Source organism: Filicampus tigris, chromosome 5 (assembly GCF_054856515.1).
Source record: "Filicampus tigris isolate MCC_2025a chromosome 5, RoL_Ftig_1.0, whole genome shotgun sequence".
NCBI lineage: Eukaryota > Metazoa > Chordata > Actinopteri > Syngnathiformes > Syngnathidae > Filicampus > Filicampus tigris.
In genome coordinates, this window is record NC_141221.1 from 18,395,971 (window position 1) to 18,416,441 (window position 20,471).

General features: G+C 39.9%; 2 protein-coding genes across 4 annotated transcripts in view; both read left to right on the forward strand.

The window, feature by feature from the left end:
* Positions 1-9,958, forward strand: part of grk5l (G protein-coupled receptor kinase 5 like) — a 32,707-nt gene extending 22,749 nt beyond the window's left edge. Inside the window, exons 6-16 of one of the 3 annotated variants that reach the window (XR_015086813.1) lie at positions 70-162; positions 1,955-2,018; positions 2,888-3,028; positions 3,107-3,297; positions 4,284-4,321; positions 5,297-5,386; positions 5,463-5,671; positions 5,758-5,895; positions 6,671-6,808; positions 7,574-7,656; positions 7,734-7,778. Coding sequence is in view for 2 of the 3 variants with exons in the window: in XM_086030695.1 (XP_085886821.1) it covers positions 70-162; positions 1,955-2,018; positions 2,888-3,028; positions 3,107-3,297; positions 4,284-4,321; positions 5,297-5,386; positions 5,463-5,671; positions 5,758-5,895; positions 6,671-6,808; positions 7,525-7,656; positions 7,734-7,817 (1,318 nt within the window). In the remaining variant the exon portion in view is untranslated. Of the gene's footprint in view, positions 1-69; positions 163-1,954; positions 2,019-2,887; positions 3,029-3,106; positions 3,298-4,283; positions 4,322-5,296; positions 5,387-5,462; positions 5,672-5,757; positions 5,896-6,670; positions 6,809-7,524; positions 7,657-7,733 lie in introns of all 3 variants that reach the window. The other 2 variants (XM_086030695.1, XM_086030696.1) reach the window with 2 other exon arrangements.
* A 7,045-nt stretch (positions 9,959-17,003) lies between these two features.
* Positions 17,004-19,380, forward strand: star (steroidogenic acute regulatory protein). The gene is made up of 7 exons (XM_086030334.1): positions 17,004-17,177; positions 17,315-17,422; positions 17,572-17,702; positions 18,021-18,179; positions 18,260-18,444; positions 18,515-18,608; positions 18,705-19,380. Exons 1-7 carry the CDS (start codon positions 17,114-17,116, stop codon positions 18,822-18,824), a joined length of 861 nt encoding a protein of 286 aa, XP_085886460.1. The 5' UTR covers positions 17,004-17,113; the 3' UTR covers positions 18,825-19,380.
* The last annotated feature ends 1,091 nt before the right edge of the window (positions 19,381-20,471 follow it).

A 20,471-nucleotide genomic window follows, 5' to 3' on the forward strand; every position in this document is an offset into this window, starting at 1 on the left:
TATAGTATATAAAGCATTGGCTTACATGTTACTGTGATGACTGAGCCTCACCTTTGTGTTTGGAACCAGAGCTGTACACGACTACCTGAGCGGGGCTCCATTCACAGACTTTGAGAACAGCATGTACTTTGACCGCTTCCTGCAGTGGAAGATGCTGGAGAGGTCAGTTCCTATAAAGTGTATACAGCAGACCATCACTATTTGCGGGGGGGAATAAGGCACGAGCCCGACCGCAAATAGCAAAATTCTGTGAATGATTGACGCTCCTTAAAAGTGATTATAATTGCCTGTATTAATAGTAAACTATAAACCATAAACATATCACAAGCTACGATCGCAAAACATTTTGATAGCATATCCAATGCTTATAAAGCCTTAAAAATACAGCACTGTAAACAGTTTACAGCTTAACACACAGGTACACGATGTACAGTGTATGTACACATCAACAATTATGATGATGATGATGATGAAGAATTATTGTAGCGTTGCAGCCCAGTGTAAAACATTAAACATTCAAATGCCTAGCAAAGTAGAGGAGTTCCTGTCCGTCAATGGTGCTGATGCTACCTGGCCTCTCTTGCTTCACTCCTGGCCTGTGCCGCTGGCTTTGACCAGTGTAGCAGTTAGCGCTACAACGGTGAGCACTTCAATGTTTACTGACCCGCAGCGACAATACGATTGTTTCAGATTGTTTAGCGATCTGTCTCTTGTTACAAATTCAACTGGTTTTGACAACAACAAAATGAAATAGCTTCATACACCTTCAGTGTGATGAAAATAAAAACAAGCATACAGAGACATAAAGATTACAATTCAGCCTCATTTCGATCATAGAGTACACTTTATTTTGATTAGAGATGTTCTATTCCACTTCAGACCGATACAATTATTAGTACAGAACTCTTGAGTGGTCTCCAAGTACTGATACCACTGGAACTTTTGGTACATAAAATTTCCCCCAAAACAATGACAGATCATTTTAAAGAAAGACCTACATATCTCTATATAGCATTCTACCATAAAATTGCATGAAATAAATGGCAATTTTCTATTGTCTTTTAGTATTTCTATCCATATACATACAGAAATTGAATTAATGGACATCTCTCAGACATCAAGAGTGCCGTCGCGTGTTCTGATACAGTACCTTGAAATAAGGCCAGTATCGGCCCGATACCGCTACCTGGTATCATTCGGTACTCGCGCATCTCTAGTTTTAATAGTCAGATGTTATGTAGCGGACCAAAAAATGTGTAACCGTTTTGGGGCAGCATTCTTGAGCACCCAGAGCGAAACACACAGCAGCTTGTTAATTGATCGGCAGAGTCACTTGGGTGTGAAAGGGCATGCTCTTCCTCAAACAAAGCTTGTCTTATTCCTGTAACAAACAATCCAATGTTGTGTTACCCTTTTTTTTCCCCCCTAGATAGTAGGTCAGATACATTTCGCAGGATGTCACAAAAACAGAATTCTGCTTAAGTCACTGTACGGCATCAGTGGGACAATCCACCCCACAGAATTATAATGACACCCGGCCATCTGGACATCACCCTCCATGAACCAGAAATTAGCCTATTAACTAACAAACGGATAGACATACAAAAAAAGAACGGTGCTACATGTGGCTATTCTAAGATTGGCAAAAAAGTGTAACATGCAACGAGCAAATTTTAAAAGGTAACCGCTGACTTGTGATCGCTCCTAATAGGAGTTGATCACTCTTGGCAGGAACGTCTCTGATGCAGAGCGAGCAAGTAAACAGCAGGCTCTCAGAGCATCCTTGATCATATCCGTTGTCTGGAAAGTAAAATTGCACGCAAGAGGCCCCACCCCGTGCACAGGAAACAGACTCAGGATGGTATTGAGTTCTGCAGATAATATCTCTGCCCTAATCAATAATACAGTATGTGAGCATGTATTAATGGGCTTTCCTGTGTCTGTGTTTTGTCAGGCAACCAATCACTAAAGACACTTTCAGACAGTATCGAGTGCTGGGGAAGGGAGGATTTGGAGAGGTGAGAGATACGTTTGTCATACGCTACATGGGCAAGGGTAATGAGACTCTTCACAGGTCAAAATTTACGAATACACAAACTTCAACTTTTGTGGAAAATGAATATGAGTTTATTTCACATGTCACTGATGTGGGACCTGGCTCAAAGTCTCTATAGTAGCCCCAATATGTTTGATGGTTTTGATGGGTTGTTCCATCCCCAACTCATCCGAAGTGGCATTTAAAGCGGAAGTCAACCCAAACATATATTTTTTTCAAAAATATGTTCCATGCAAGCTCACTAGTTGAAACAAGGCATTCTGATGAATATTGCATTTGTGGAATAGGAGTTAATCCACCCGTTTTTAGCCATCTCTGGTTGCAGCCATTTTGTCACTTGTGTCGACTGAAAATGACATCACAGCTGCTCAGGGCTGAGGTAAAGACCAATCACGGCTGACCTGTTTTCTGAAGCTGAGCCGCGATTGGTCGTTACCTGAGTCCTGAGCAATTGTGATGTCATTTTCAGTCAACAGAAGTGACAAAATATCCACCCTGAGAGATGGCTAAAAAGGGGTGGGTTTTGCTGCTTAAGCCATATTCCACAAGCGCAATATTAACCAGAATGCCGTGTTTCAACTAGTGGGCCTGCTGGGAACATATTCTTGAAAAAAATATGTTTGGATTGATTTCACTTTAAGGTGGTTGCTGTGTGCACTTGACACTTCATTCTGAGCTTTCCCCAAAACTGTTCCACAAATTTGGAAGCAGAGAATTGCTCAAAATGTGTCTAATTGTTCTCATAGCTGTGTCTCAATACCTTTGCCCATAAAGTGAGGCGACGATGCATTGCAATGTGAATAATGTGTGATGCACTTTGGTTTGTCTCAGGTTTGTGCCTGTCAAGTTCGAGCTACGGGAAAGATGTATGCCTGTAAGAAGCTGGAGAAGAAGAGGATAAAGAAGAGAAAAGGAGAGTCGATGGCTCTGAATGAAAAGCAGATCTTGGAGAAAGTTAACAGTAGATTTGTTGTGAGTAAACATTAAAAAGCCAGTTCCTGTTGCGTCCTAGCTACTTTAAACCATTGCACATGTTCCCCTGGCCTTTAGGTGAGTTTAGCGTATGCGTACGAGACAAAAGACGCTCTCTGTCTGGTGCTGACCATCATGAATGGTGGAGACTTGAAGTTTCACATCTACAACATGGGCACGCCGGGCTTTGACAAAGACAGGGTCCAGTTTTATGCTGCTCAGATCTGTTGTGGTCTCAAGCATCTCCATAGGGAATCCATTGTCTACAGGTAGCAATCTAAAGAAGAGTATATTTAGAGTTGGGATCAGAAGTTTATATAAATATCCATGCAGGATTAGGCCAGAGGGATCTGGCCACGGTGAAATTAGCTAAAGGACATTTGACCAAATTATAAGTAGGTTTGTGTCTTCATACACTTCATTCTGCATGCATTGTTTGGATTAGAAAATTGTTAGGATTCCGGAGTTATCCCCAATCAGGCAGGACTCAGAAACAGGAAACCCAGATGTTGACAAAAAATAGTTTATTTACAACTATACAAAAACTCGCACAACCGACGATGTTCAAATAAGAGCACCGGTAACGAAAACACAGGAAAATGAGACTAACAAAAGGCGCTTGCAAAAGGCAAAGATCAAAATAACCAAAATTGCTCGTTGTCCCAAGACAAAAACACAAACCACTTCCGCGTGAGCAAAGGAAACTTGAAACAAAGGTTGCTTGTCATGAAAAGCCGAGATAATTCCAAATCTGTAAAAGTTCAACTGAGAATATTCTTAACAGCAAAAAACCCAATACCGGTACTTACTATGGTGAAAAATGCGTCAAAACAACAATAGCAAAGTATGCAGTGTGAACAGCAAGAACGTCTAGAAAATTCAATACTTGACAACTATAGTCAGGAGCAAGCAAAGGAATAATCCGACAAGGCACAAATGGTTTGGCAGTCCTTTTAAAGTAGGCTGATTACAATGAGAGGCAGGTGCGCAGCTGGAGGGAAAGAAAAAAAAAACATCAACAAGCACACGGTCATGACACAATTCAAATCACAAATCACAAACGTGCTGGCATATGTGCATATTTATTACACCCTGGAAAAAGAATGGTTCAAACAAAGTATTTTTAAAAATCCAATTTAATTTAATAACGAATGTATATAAACTTCTGATCACAACTGTAGCTGATTTCATTGAACAGAACAGATACATTTTGGGTTGTGTTTATTATTGTTGATTTTTTTATTTATTTTTGCAGAGATTTAAAACCAGAGAACATCCTACTCGATGACAATGGTGGGTTTTGAAGCAAGATTGTATTTCTGATTTTAGTGTTCCATTTTGATGCTCGCGCACAACGTCAGATTGTTGACTTCAAGACTTTGTAATGTAATGTAGTTTGAAAGTACGGTATTGTGGTAAAAGTCTCAGGCCATCATTATTTGTTGTCATAGCGATTAGATATTTTTTCAATCCTTTTTTTTTTTGATAATAGCAGACTTATATTTCACCACAAGCACTGTATTAATTTATGTATGTAAACATGTGGTGTAAGGGGATCACACGGGTCACACATGGTATGAGCAACTTTAGCTTTTGTATTTTTAAAATTCGGTATAACTGAGTAAATAATGAATAATAAAAATAATAATAAATAAATGATTCATCATTTCTGTTTAGCACGTCTGCCCCACAGTCGAGAGATACCGGGTCTGAATCCCGGCTCAGTGTGGAATTTGCATGTTCTCCCGGTGCTTGCTTGAGTTTTCTTCGAGTACTCTGGCTTCCTCCAACATTCCAAAATCATGCATGGTAGGTTAATTGAAAACCCTAAATTGTAGAGTGTGAATGCACTGCCAAAACAGAACTTTAAAGAATAAAAGAGAGAAAAGCTATGAGATTTGACTCCGTTTAAGCAAAATTATCTGTCAATAGGACAGGGAGATTTGACTCTGCAAGATTTCTGAAAACAAGTGACCATAGTTAGCCTACAAAAATCACTCGTAAAACCAGTGTATTTATGATACTTACATCTACAGAAGTATGGTGTTTCTTATTTTAAGATGAACCAATAAAATCTCTATACCAGCTTATAATACATTATTTAGGTTTATAAGTAAAAATATGGTTGTTTGTCTTATGTGTCCTGTGATTGCCTGGTTAACCCGTCCAGGGTGCGGCCAGCCACTTTCTGCAGTGTCGTGTGTTTTTTGCAACCATGTCAATTGTATAATTATTTACAGCGTTAGCATTGTTATTGTTGTACTGCAGGTCACATCCGTATTTCTGACCTGGGCCTTGCTATTAAAGTTCCTGAAGGGGAGTTGATCAGAGGAAGGGTGGGGACAGTGGGCTACATGGGTAAGCCTCAATCAGATTAACAACTTCATTCACACATGCAAGTTGTTCATCTTACAACCTGTTTGGTCATGTTTAGCTCCAGAAGTCATCAACAATGAAAAGTATGGAATGAGTCCTGATTGGTGGGGACTGGGCTGCCTGGTATACGAGATGACCGCTGGGCGATCGCCCTTCCGTGCCCGCAAAGAGCGAGTGAAGCGGGAGGAGGTGGAGAGGAGGGTGCAGGAGGAAGAGGAGGAGTACAATGACAAGTTTACAGAGGACACCAAGGAAATCTGTAGAAGGGTGAGAGGTTGACGGAAATAGGTTCACATGCAGACTGGTAGTCATTGAATCGTGTCGTGATTTCTCTCTCCTTCAAACAAACCTAGCTGCTGACCAAAGACCCAAAGCAGAGGCTGGGGTGCCTGGGGGACAAAGCGGCAGGCGTCAAGGCCCACTCCTTCTTCAAAAACATCAACTTCAAGAGACTAGAAGCTGGAATAGTGGAGCCTCCTTTTGTGCCTGATGTGAGTAGTCTGATTCAGTGTTCCCCGCTATATTGGGCTTCATCGTTTGTAACCGTGCTATATGCTTTTGAAATGCCATCTTTTTTTACGTTTTTTTTTTGGTTCAGAATACTTAGTTATGTAATGTCCTTGCATGTGGGAAAGGAGAGCCATAGTCGCCGACGCACTTTTCAACCGTTTCACCTGAACGCCAGTAGAACAGTAAAACACATAAAGACAATGAGCACACTCACGCATGAGCTGCTGTGAACCAGAGTTCTCGCCCTGGCACTCGCACACAGACTTGCTGACATCACACATCACGCTACCAGGACCAGCCTTTAAAGGCACGTGCATGTGCACATTACAATATGTTTACAGTGCGTGAGTGGGAGGGGTAAAACTATAGAAAAGATTCTTATATGGTGAGTCTCTATAGCGGGTCTCTATAGCTTCCCCCACAAAATAACAGGGCATCACTCTATTCTACCGTACACACAGTCCAAGTCCAACAACCCATTGTAGACTTCATCGGGTACACATGCACACAAAGAGCCCCCAATACATGGGCTGTGTTAAAGGTTCTACCTTTGGAAGGATACATATTTCAGCTTTGACACTAACAATGGGTTATTCATTCAAATGTTTATTTATTGCCTATATGTTGTGAAAGCTGAGCATTTTCTTTGAAAGCAGATGTAATAGATGAGTACCTAATGTTGTGGCGGTTGAGTGTATGTTTTTTAAACAACTCTAATTTCATCTCATCCTTTTCACATTGATTGGCCTCTTGCAGCCTCGGGCAGTCTACTGTAAGGATGTGCTGGACATCGAACAGTTCTCCACGGTCAAGGGAGTAAATTTGGACCAAACTGACAATGACTTCTACTCCAAATTTGCTACGGGCAGTGTTTCCATCCCCTGGCAGAATGAGGTGAGCGTGTGTGCCTAGCCCTTGACGGACAACATTTTAATAAAAATATTTTGTGCAGTACATGTAACCTAAGGCAAGACATCTCTCATTAAAGATTTATTTATTTTGTCTATTGCTCTTAGTTTGTGGTGTACACATAAAGTGTACAAATGACACTGGACACTATGTATGTCTTGTTTTGTTGGATTTGAGTGCAGCATTCGATACATAGACCACAGTATTCTTTTGACTCGTTTACAACACCAAGTGGGCATTAGTGGACGCGCTCTAGAATGGTTTGGATCCTATTTGGCTGGCAGGACTTTCTGTTAGCCTAGGTTCCTCCGAGTCCCGCTCTGCCCCTCTATATTATGGTTTTCCACAGGGTTCTGTTTTGGGGCCCTTGCTGTTCTCTTTGTATTTGCTGCCCCTGGGTTCCATCTTTCAAAAGGATGCGCATGTTTGTTCTATACGTTTATTCACAAGACAATTCTATTCTCTGGCTTTTGATCCGATCTGAGACTGGAAAAATATTCGTCTCTTTTCCGGTGTCTATTGTATATAATGTTTTATGTTAATTTATTGATTCCACTTGTTGTATTATGGCCTTTCATTGTTTGTATGCAAAGTGCTTTGTTACAGCTGTAGCTCTTGTGAAATGCGCTATACAAATAAAATTGTATTGTAATAATGGTGCCAATGTTTTTAGTAGGTCAAAGGTGTCCTCTCTTCTCCAGATGATAGAAACGGAGTGTTTCAGAGATCTGAATGTGTTTGGCCCTCAAGGGATGAGACCTCCAGACCTGGACTGGAATCAACCTCCAGAGCCTCCCAGACGCAGCCTGCTGGACAGGATCTTCAGGAGGCACGTACGTAGAAACAATTGGTCATGCGTTTGATGACGCAAACTGCAATTCTAACGTCAATCTTTTCTTGCCTGCTTTAGCACCCAGAGGTGTCTATTTCCCACAGCCGTGTGCAGTCTTCCAGCGTAAACTCTGTGGACTCTATGTCCAACTCTGCCCCCTAGTGGTGCAGTTACAGCGTGGGAGCCATATACTCAAAGGGAAGGAGCTCTGAGGGTTTACCCACTGCTTATTAGTTCACAGTCGGGTCCTGAGACTGTCTGTCTGAAGTCTCATGGGTCAGCCCATAAGGGGGTGGTTGACCAGGCCCAGGTATGCGGGCCATTTTGTTAGTAGGATGGTCAGAGACGTTTTGAAATATTTGGACAAACCCTCTTACCCTCAGGATTGTTGGACAACAGAACAGAGCCACTTGTGTTGATGAAAGAGTTAAAAGAATAGAAACTAAGCTAACATTTTTTCAGGGGATCCATTGTATTATAAAGACCCACTGCTAGGAATATAAAAGTGGGTCCTGGTGATGTTTCTTTTTCCCAAAAAATAATCTATTACTTCCTGGCCTGCACCCAATAGCTATTCATCTTATCTATAGTGTCACCATCTGTGTATCACTGATAAAACTTTCTCTGTGTTTCCCACCTGCCTTACCTCACATCACTCCTTAACATTCAGAACAGACCGCCTCGTCCACAAGCTCAGCTCATAATAAGTATCGCCTCATGTACACTCACGCCTAACATTACAGGTCAGTTGTGTGATGTTGAATTTGTGGTCTGAAGATGTCATTTAGAATCGTGTGAGATTAGTATGTCGGCTGTTTGCACAATATAATACACACAATCTCTGTCACGTTCCTAAAATGATGGCTTTAGTCATTTTTTCTTTTTTTTTTTTTTCCCAGAAAATACTAAAAACTGAACCAAATACTGAATATATTAAGTGATAACAATTTTGCATGATCTGTTCAACTGAGGACGTAGGCAATTTTAGCAGAGGTGTGACCATCATTCTGAGGAGACGATTAAAGCAAAAAATAATAATTTGTCAAGAAATGACATAGGCCATTATTTTAGCAAGGTAACACGATATGTGAGCCTGCAAGCATATCATAAAGCTTGCATACCGACACATCTGTCAGACAGATGCACATAAACAGCATTGTGAGAATCGTGATGTCTTGTCATTGCATGGACAAGTGTACGTATGGACAGCTGTATCCCTTTGCTTCTGCATACCTCATTCCACTGATGTTATCGTATACCGTACAGCACAGGCATCTCCCTGGGTTTACAGTGTCACTTTATAGTTGACATTATGTGACATTTAAAAAAAGAATGAATATGCTGTACATGATCAGAAATATTTTTGCTTTGTTGAGGTTTTTTTTTTTTTTTTCCTGCGCAGTCCCCGTGAAGTGGAGAGGAACACATGCACTCAGCCTGACTTAGAAGTTGCACAATTTAAAATAATGTCATGCTGTTTTATTTTTTTTTTATTTTTCACCAAAATGAAAATGTTTTACCTCTTAAGGCACATTATTGCATTGGTAATTCCATGCAATGCGTCTTATCTACAGTTTAGTTACAGCATATGAAATTTTAAGTGTTCTTGCTCCCTTTATGCCTTTTGCATTTCAATAATTTTGCTGCCTCATTTAAATGTACTGGTTTTTGTATGTTTCTCTTTCACATGGTCAAAATGCCTCATCTTGTCGAAAGGCTCATCTTGTTGTATTTCTGAGACTCATAATGAGCATGTTAACTATGAATGGTTGATTTTATCTGCATTTTATTTATCTGGTCCACTTCATTTATGTCTGGAAGAGGAAGATGCCGGAAGAAACCGAAATATAACACAAAGATAACGTGGCCTTCCTGCAGCAGCACAGCCAATTAAAAAAGACGAGCGTCACTTCGTCTTCCTGTTTTTATGAACATGTTGTTTTGCTATTTTTACAGATTAAGTCATTCAATTCACCCATCCTGACACCCAAGTCTGATCCCCAAATCCCTATTGCTGTGTACTTGTTATGAAAACAAAAACTGAAAAAAATCTGAATCAGACTGAAGTGCCGCCTTGTTTGCATGATCTCCCGGACCCAGACGATGCTCACGCTGCACGCAGACATACGCACTTGTGTGTTCTCCGAATGTCTGTCATACTCATATTTGTGTCACTGGGAACACATCAACACAAACACACAAGAAGAGAGGAAGTTACTGTGGGGGGTGTGCTGGGTTGCATGTGAAAACCAAATCCACTGTGTCTTTCAAGACCCAATAAACTTTGTGCTTTAGTTTGAGTACTCCACAGTATGCTTGTCTCTTCATTCAATGCTCTTTCTTATTACTCCATGTACTATATGGAGTAGAAAGTAAAATGCGCATGTTTGTACTATACGTTTATTCACAAGACAATTGAACGTCTGCCAGTGTTTATTTTATACATAATTGGTAAATGATTGATCACTTTCTATATATCAGACTGTTCTGAGGGCATGAAAGTAATATGCAAGGGTCAAATTAAGTTACATCAATGTTTACATCATGGTAAGTGTAGGGCCACTTTTTTTGTAGATTTGGAAAAAAAAAAGTTGTCAAATGTGATTCGTCTTTTGGAAAGTCACCATTGCTGCCAGGCTGGTGTAAAATAAAATAAATGAAAAAAATTCATTGACTTGATCTTGAGCCTTGTTCTCCCCTTTCCACTCCCCAGTACCTACTTGGCATGTCACAGCTCTCCTCACCATTGACTCTTCCAGATATGCCAGATATTTCTGTTTTTCTTGTACATAAACTGCAGTAAGTGGGCAGATTTGTTGTCATGGCAGTGTAGTATTTGCGAAAATGTCCAAATATTCCATGTTCCATCACATTTTGCATAATTAACTCTTTTCTAAAAAGGAGCTGAAGGACAAGATTCACAACAGGTGTTTAATCCATGAAAATTTCCAAAGACATCCACTTCTATGTCTTTCAGTCTCTACGTCTGTTGCAACCTGCAAATGACACTGAAGTGACACTCTTAAGTTCGAGGCGTCTTCAATCCTGTTCCTCGAGGGCCGGTGTCCTGCCTGTTTTCCATCTCTCCCTGCTACAGATATTCACCAAAGGTCTACAGAAGCTGGATAACGATCCTGATCATTTGAATCAGGTGTGTGTTGCAGCAGGGACAGATGGAAAACAGGTAGGACACCGGCCCTCGGGGAACAGGATTGAAGACCCCTGCTTGAGTCGCCACTTACCTCGCAGAACATCCTGTATGGCAAGGTACTGATCAATTGTTAGTCATTGTCTTTGGCTCCTGATGTCAAAATGAGAACAGCATGATCAAGATGACTGTTTAAATAACCATTCTAATTGAACCAGGAATCTAATTGGTCAATTCCTGGTTTTAGAACACATTCAGCTTCTTGTTAGAGAATTGCAAGTTGCACTGAAACAGATTAGTTGGTTCATTCAAAATGTTCACCTGTAAAAGTGTCAAATCAGTATATCTCTAGCTTTTTTCAAATCATTTGACTTGTTTTAATTTTTGAATTAAACTGCTGAAATAAATAACATTTTCCACAATATTTTAGTTGATTGAGATGCATCTGCATTGTGGAATATCGATTGGTTGGCAACCAATTCAGGGTGTATCCCAACATACTACCCGAAGACAGCTGTGTGTTACCATCCAAAAGTATACTGTAGGGTTCCTAACATCCATGGAAATTTGAAAATGTGCTGAATCTTGGGAAGTACAGTGGGATAGTCATATAGGCAAGCTTGGGTTAGAAAGCCTTGTTTTGAAATATAAAACAGGACAGCATTGCAGAATTTTGATTTAGTTGGCTGAAGGCCTGGGGATAATTGAAATAATGACCAATTCAGTGGTTTCAGTTTTTAAGTACATCTAAAAATCGTCCTGCCCATCTAAAAAATAGTGATGGGAATTTCGGCTCTTTTTAAAGAACCGGCTCTTGCGACTCGGCTCACTAAAAAGAATTCAGATTTTTTTGTTGCTTTAATCGATATATTACCAATAAGAATGTGACATTCTGCACAAAATGAATTAATAATTGATAACAAAAAAATGTGATGCACTACTATATTACAATACCCTTTTTTCACTCTACAATGAACTTTTAACTAATTTAAACTTTTAACTTTTTTATACTAAGCAAAAGTTAAAGTCAAGCAACACAGAATCCCTGAAAAACATGAAACAAAATGAAAATTAAAAATATTTACTTTGTAGTGATAAACTATGAAATACAAGAATAAACGTTTAGCTTTTTTACACGTAACAAATTTAAAGTGAAACATAGGATCCCTGAAAAACACACGAAATATAAATTTAAATATTTACAGATCTACAAAAATAAATTAGAAAATACAAAACAATTTTAGCTTTTTATACACTCAACAAATTTAAAGTCAAACAACAACACAGAATCCCTGAAAAAATGCAAAACAACAAAATATAAATTAAAAATATTAACTCTTCAGTACTACAATAAATAAACCAGTGGCGGAGCCAGAACGTGGCTAATGGGTGGGCCCGGCAATATCAGGGTGGGCCTGAATATTTCTCTCACTTAGCACAATCCTCCTGTCCCGACACATTGTATTTTCAAATAAAATGACAAACCGAATATGACTTTCAGATCTTCCTTAAATCACAATTATGCCATTTTTAATATTCACTAAAATAAAAATAATTTAATAATTCACCAAAAATGTAAAATTACATATTTTTTTCACGAATCTCATTGGGTGGGCAGTCTATCAATCTAGTTGGGCCTGTGCACACCCAGGCCCACCCATGGCCCTGCCCCTGAAATAAACTATAAAATACAAGAACTTTGAACTATTTATAATTCACCTTAAACAAATGTAGACTGAAACAGCACAGAACCCCTGAAAAACACCCCAAAAATATAAATAAAAATGTGTAAAACAAAAAGAAAAAGATCAGGAGTCTCTAGTAGAGTCATCATTCATTCATTCATTATCCATACCGCTTATCCTCACAAGGGTCGCGGGCGTGCTGGAGCCTATCCCAGCTGCCTTCAGGCAGTAGGCGGGAGACACCCTGAATTGGTTGCCAGCCAATCGCAGGGCACACAGAGACAAACAAACGACCGCACTCACAATCACACCTAGGGGCAATTTAGAGAGTCCAATCAACTTACCATGCAGGTTTTTGGAATGTGGGAGGAAACCGGAGTACCCGGAGGAAATCCACGCAGGCACGGGGAGAACATGCAAAGTCTACACAGGGAGGCCGGAGCCGGAATCGAACCCACGACCTCTGAACTGTGAGGCAGACGTGCTAACCAGTCGACCACCGTGCCGCCCTAGTAGAGCCATCAATATAATCAAAATGAGTCCAAATTTGGCTCCTTTTCCTGCTTTGACTCATTTCTTTTTTGCTTTCTTTCTTTTTGTCCTCCGTGTTGCAATCTCTCTCTTCTCTTGGCCCGTTCGTGTGCTCACTGTGCTGTGTACCTGGCTGCCGCCCCTCCCCCCTTTCTTCTCAGCACACGAAGCAGCACAGACACAGAGACGATACCACGCATATTGACCAATCACGTGCGCCCTTAAGGGAAAAAAGGCATCTCGAAGGGAGCCGGCTCCCAAAGAGCCAGCTCATAGTGCCGTTACGACACAAGCCTTAAAAAAAAAAAAAATATATATATATATATATATATATATATATATATATATATATATATATATATATATATATATATATATATATATTCATATCTACCATGTAGGCATACTTCATACACGCACCACGCACACACACACATTATTTCCACATGAGGATAAGCTAAATTTGGATAAAGGCCGGAAGGATGGACTTCAGCCAAAAACTACTAATACACATGCCATACATTGGATATAAAATGTTTGAACACACGTTTACATGAAAGATTTTTGTTACGTACAGAAAACATTGAATTTGAATGGTATTGTGTCGACTTTTTGAATCCACTGTATAAACTTTTGTAGGCTGCTTACAGCCTGACAATTCTTCTTCCCTGTATACTGTATAAGTAAAAGTACATATCATCGCTGTCCTTTGGAAAACATTTATGTCCTTTTTTTTTTTTCATTTTTCTTATTTCTATGTGAATGGGGTTTCCGCCAGAGATTTACTGCATGAATGGTTCTTCCAACTAATTAGCCAAACACTGGTAAGATCGGAATCAGGGGTGGGCATTTTACCAAATTTTGATGGTCGTCAGTCCATCATTTTTCCAGTTGAACCGAATTGTCAGTGCGTCAGTCTATTGCCCCTCTCTCCAAAAAAAAAAAAAAAAAAAACACATCAGCAAAACGTCGTCCGTCTGACCTCTCAATCTGTCAGTGACTGACACCGTTTTGCTGATGTGTTGTTTTTTTTGGGGGGGGGTGGTACTGACAGATGAAAACTCACTTCCATCGCTGCGTAGTCTGTCATTTTTAAAAAGTGTCTCGTCATTCGTCAATCATCAGCAAACCGGGCGTCAATCAGTGACGGAGTGACGGACCCGTCTGTCAGTTGGACGGAATGCCCGCCTCTGATCAAATGGTTTTGGTATAGAGTAGGGCCTTTTTGAACTCACCCTGCAGAAGGCCACAGAGACTGATGGGTAATCCCTACAATCCAGTTGGAGGTATGCCAAGTTAAGGTCATGGGGATTCCAGTATTGCAACGGGATTTAGCACTAGATTCCTGTTTTATTACGCACATCCTTGTACACTAATCGGATGACTCAATTTTTGACAGTTTTCCATGCAATGTTGACACTGAGTGTTAGCTTGACAAGCAGCCCGTTGAGGCAATATTACTGTTAGATAGTTTTGCTTTTGCTTGCAGGGCTGAACAAGGTTGTCAAAACATGTTAGATCCTTGACAAAACACAGAGTGCCTTTGGACATCTTTTTTCCTGAGTGATTCAGTCTCAGTGATGTGGAGGCCAAAGCAGAATCGTGAAGATGATGTTGGTAATGTGAGGTGACAAGACAGAACAGGACTTCAGCAACACAAAATTTGGAAGATGATCTGATGACTATGATTTCGATACTGTTTAGATTTCAGGGTTTATTTCTGGGTATTTAGCTGATTCAACATAACTTGGAAGATGGCATTGTTTGCAAGAATGAAACCATCTTTTAGGTGCATTGGAACACAAAAAGATGAAAGTGAATCAGACTTAATATTTCATCTTGTGCTAGTTGGCAGGCGGTGGTGCTGATGTATATTACCGATTGGCACCGTATGCTCCGCTGCAAAAATAATTTGTATTTATTTTATTTGTGACCTGTGGTTGGCCTCTGCTCTATAGTTGTGGTACCCAACGTTTTTATCTCTACGGACCAGTTTCCCTTGAAGCAATTCTTTCAAAGGAAGAAAAATAAAGGTAAAAAAGAAAAATAAATACATAAAATCCACCTAGAAAAAAAAAATAAAATCAATTTAAAAAAAATACAACTCTTTTCATGCTGAACATGGTTGTTGCTAGGAGCCCAGCACTTGTTACTCTTCAATGAGACGGTCCCATCTTGCGGTAATGAGAAACCTGCAATATGTCTATGTCGCAGTAGTAGGACTGCTGATAGTGTCTCTTAAATGTAGCTTCTTTTTCTTGGAAGTTGTACGCTTTTACTCTCATTATTTGGCCTTTTCACCTTTCCAATGAATCTCTCCAAAGATGTTTTATTTTTAGAACAAATTTCTGCTATCTTATGTGCATATAATTTTGTAAATGACTAAATAAGCGGTTTGATGCCCCTGCATATTCAAAATCTTACTTCTTTCAGACTGATTCCAGCCCGGTATATCAAATGCCCACAGATGGGTAGCGGTCCACGGGATGGTAGTTGGGGACTGTTGGATTTAAGTCTGGAAAATGACTTGGCCACTCCAAGCCTGCCACTTCCTGCCAACGAAGAATTCTTTTTTATGCTCATAATGAAATTCATTCCACCACTTATTTGGTTGATGTTGACACTGTCGCTAACATTTGTGACAGGGTCCTTTGTTACAGCCCTGCATTGTTTTTTCCAAGAAATTCCAAATGATTTGATCATTTATGGCCTGTCTTTCTTGTGTTTGTGCAAAGGCTTTCCATCTTCTCTGGGTTTCACAAATTGCTTGTTTTTCACCAATAAACTGCGATTTGGCTTTCACGTACGTTATACCACTAACTTGATGCGGTCTTCACAAGCAAAACTGAAATGTCTTGAACAACCCAAAAAAACGAAAGCACAATTCTGACTATGTATTGAAGGGAATAGGATAAGTCCAGACTACAAAACATACCTGTCATGTCATACAAAAACATCTACGTGCTCCCTCCAAAATCACCCTCACAAAGATTTTTTTTCTCTGAACTTGTGTATAAAATGGTATCCTATCCTTTATTACCACAGTCAATAATATAAATGAATAAAGATTCAAAACATACCAATGAAGTGTAAACATTTTAAAATCCAGGATAAAACCTATGCTCTTTTTCTATACCTATGATTAAAGTCTTTAGAAGTATTTTTAAAATCATGCTTTCTACAAATCTTGTTCTTTCACTGTATGCTCTTTTAGTATTTCTATTCAGCTATTTTTTTTATTTCATTACTTGGCTTTTAAATTTCTTAAATTCTGTAACCGCTATTAAATATTTTACTTTTAATTACAGAATGTGAAGCATATTGAGTAACGTTGTGTATTAGACGCACTATAAATCTTTGATTGTATTTTTTTTTTTTTTTTTTTTACAACCCCTCTGCACTGTCTAGGTACTGGTAAACGTCTAAACAATGTGAACATTTTACATTTCTTATTAAGTAAGGCCCCCGTATAATACAACACCCTACCCTGATAATTTGAAGTGTGTCCCAAGACTTTTGTCCATATAGTCTTTCAAGGCAATCAAGTGTTAGATAACGCAAAGTGTGCAGACCACCCAAACAGAACATCAGGGTTAAAGACCCACCATCAATTACAAATGTCATGCGCTTTAAGCCTGTGGCAACCTATCAGTTATAATGAAGGTTAGCCGAGAAGCAGCCAAACCGAACTGAGACTTTTTTAGCCAAGGGTTTGAACAGTTTCAGACTATGAAGGGTTGGATGATTCAAGTCACTCTGGACTTGACCTCTGTGAGCAATACAGTGGGCTTTCGGCACTGGACGTTAACTGACAACATGTGAAAGTCAGAGAAATGCTTGTCTTGTACAAAAAGTAACCTTGGCGACATGGACCTCGGAAGAGGGAGGTGGTGTGTGTGTCTGCGGGTGTGTGTTTATCTACATGGAGATAGCGCAGTGGCCTTGTGGGCATATCGTGCATATATACGCAGGCCCACTCAGACATCCACAGTCAGAATTAAAAGTCATTGCAACAGCACTGACATCCAAACTGTTTCTCAATACCGTGATTGAGTTTTTGTTCTTTTGAAGCAAAGTATTCGTGTAAAATCAAAATGCTTCCTGCAACTTTCAAACTGTGTGCTGGCATCTCCTACCGACATATGAGGAACATGCGAGGTGAGTGAAAGATGAAAGATCAACGTTGAATGAGTCACTAATTTCCAGTCATGCTTAAAATTGCTTGTGATGAATTTATTGTGCCTCATGTGTGAAAGATTGTTGCCCATTGTTTGCCTTTTGTCTCCATCACAAAGGTTTAAGAAAGAATGCAATCGTGGCTATACACCACGAGCTGGACCGCCTTGCAGGCCCAGGCCCCAGTAATTGGATCAGCCAAGTTCGGAGAAGAAGTTCCCTCCTCAGTGAGTTATGAAATTTCACTTGAACACAGACATGCAATAATGTAATACCTTTTTGGTTGTGAGGCTGACGGATTGTTTTTTTTTAGCTCAAACCTTTAAAAAATGTTAACGTCAACTTTTGAACACTTTACCCACCTGTTTGTTGGAAGGTTCTTCGATTAAGGAGGAGAATGGATATAGTGAGGAGGAGATGTCCTATGTGAAACAAGGTGAAGATGCGCTGCAGAAAGCTATTGGCATCCTCGGTGAGCAGGAGGGCTGGATTGTTGAAACTGTCGCTGTGAGTATCAAGACGAGAATCACAAAATTGATAAATCATGAATTTCTGAAATATTACATGGCAGCAATTTTTTTAAAAAGCCCACACCTTAGAGCAGGGTTCTCCAAGTCCGTCAATTTTGTGACTTGACATCCCTTACGAAGAAATTACCATCCGACCACCGAATGGTAGTCCAGTGGTAGTCCCTTTAGCTGACTTTTGCACAGCTGATATGATATCAATTCCCATTCAATGTCCTAATTCACAACCATGTCATTGACTGCGGGCCATTTAAGCTATATTCTTAATGGATAAGGTGATGTTTGTGATGCTCCTCAGGCAAATGGAGACAAAGTCTTGAGCAAGGTGTTACCTGGCATTGGAAAGGTGTTCAGGCTTGAGGTTCTGTTAGAGCAACATCCTGACAGCCTTTATGGCGAGTTGGTGGGTAACATGGAGCAGATGGGTGAGTGGAACCCAAATGTGAAACAGGTCAAGGTGAGGCAGCATCATGCACACGCAATTAGTGTGGTACTCCTCACCGAGAAAGACTATGCTAAAATATCACATTCCTACAGATTCTTCAAAAGATCGGCAAGGACACAATGGTGACCCATGAGGTCTCAGGAGACACACCTGGCAACGTAGTAGGGCCTCGGGACTTTGTCAGTGTTCGCTGTGCAAAGCGCCGCGGCTCTACCTGCTTCCTGGCTGGAACATCCACTCAGCACCCAAACATGCCTGAGCAGAGGGGTGTGGTCCGGTGAGGGATGACCCTGATGAATGAATGAGCCGCGTGACTATACAAGGTTAAAAGTGATTATGTTTGACAGGGCAGAGAATGGGCCCACCTGCATAGTTATGAAGCCCAGCAGTGAAGACCCGAATAAGACCAAGTTCACCTGGTTACTAAATATAGATTTAAAGGTACACTAGAGTCTTCACTGTGATTTGTTTTCCATGGAAATGGGTTCCATTCCAATGAGAGTATTGTATAACAAACTCTGGCTTGGTTGTTTGCAGGGCTGGATCCCAAAGACTATCATCAACAAAGTACTCTCCCAGACACAGGTGGACTTTGCCAACCATCTCAGGCAAAGGATGGCCAGTCAGGTTTCCGTGGAGATGGCTCACACCTGCTGACACGACATACATCCTGTGCTTTGGCATTTTGCGCTCAATAGTGGCAGAAGTGAGACTAAAGCGCCGTCAAACATCACAAACACCCTACGATCAGCAAAGAAAAAATAATTATTAGGGAAATTAGAGAACCATATTGCTTGACTTAACGTGGGGAAATCAGAGCATACCTGTTGTTGTCAATTGACAAGTGCTTTTCTTACACCTCCTAATATAGGCAATCTTTGACTGAGACACCAATCATATTGCTGATTAACATCTGCATTCACATCGAACCATTCCGTCTTGAGCTTGTCTGAGCAGAAAAACAGCTAATGAACTGCACATTGTTTCAGAGTGATAACACCTTGGGTATCATCTATCGCTTTGCTGTGAAATTGCACATCTTATTGCAGTGCTTTATTTATTGATTTTGTGCAGTTGCAATAGCTGCTATGTGAATAAACAATTTCTGTGCCATTGATATTTATGATTATACGCAAAAAGGTACCAAGGAGATACTTATTTTTTTCCTGATGCTTGAATACTCAAATAAAATAAAAGAACAGTCCATATCCAATCTTTCCTGACTCTACAGTTGTGTTAACCAAGCACAGTAAGACACACTACACTGTCTTTTTACCAGCATTCATCATGTGGGAAAGGACAGTTCCAAGTACAAATGCTGACCAACCATCTTCCAGATTCTTGATAGCTTGGCACATTGACAACTCGCCGGGTCCGTTTTATGGTAGCGCAGACGCCAGTGGCACTTTTCTTCACATGCACAAGTCAGTGGCCTCTTATGTGTAACCTTACAGCTTTTTATATGGACCCATTTCATCCTAAATGTCTTCAGTGAGACACTTTTCTTCACTATTGCACAAACTAACTAAAGTTACGCCTGAATTTATAGGCTCTAGTACCAGTAAAGCCATCAAGAATCCACACATTGAAAATAGTAGTGCTCAGGAATGGCGCTATACACCGGGGCAAGGGGGTGCTATAGCCCCGTCAGAAATCTGTGTAGCACCAGTTAAGCCCCTCCAGCATTTAATTTGACATTTTAACATATATTTATTGTAAATTATTTTTTCACCTCCCCACCATACTCCTAGTTTGCATTTAAATGCCTGTAATTGTTGATGCTATGCAAAGAAATTTCCCTTAAATGCCATTAAACAATTCTGCATTTGTTAAATTTGAAACAGATTTCAATGCTTTTGTACAAGGTAGCCAGCTGCATATGCAATTTGCCATTTTTATTTATTAGATAGAATAGATGTATGATCTTGTACATCAAACAATATGTCAGATAGCAACCCCGCAGGCAAAGACACAGGTACGGCTCATGTTTGCATCAATTTGACAAAATGTGTCAAAATTATGGAAATAATATGAATTTTGTTTGGCAAGCCCCCTCTCTGTCCATTTTTAAAACCCGGTTGAAGACACATTTCTTGTTATTTTTGGGCTTTATTTATTTATGTTTTCATTTATATTTTATGTATTATTCATTCATATCTATATTTATTAATACGTGTATCACAGCCTTTTATTGTTTTTGTTTTTTTAATTTATTGTATTGTTTGTAAAGTGCTTTGTTACAGCTCTAGCTGTTATGAAATGCGCTATCTAAATTAAATTGTTTTGTATTGTATTGTATATCTA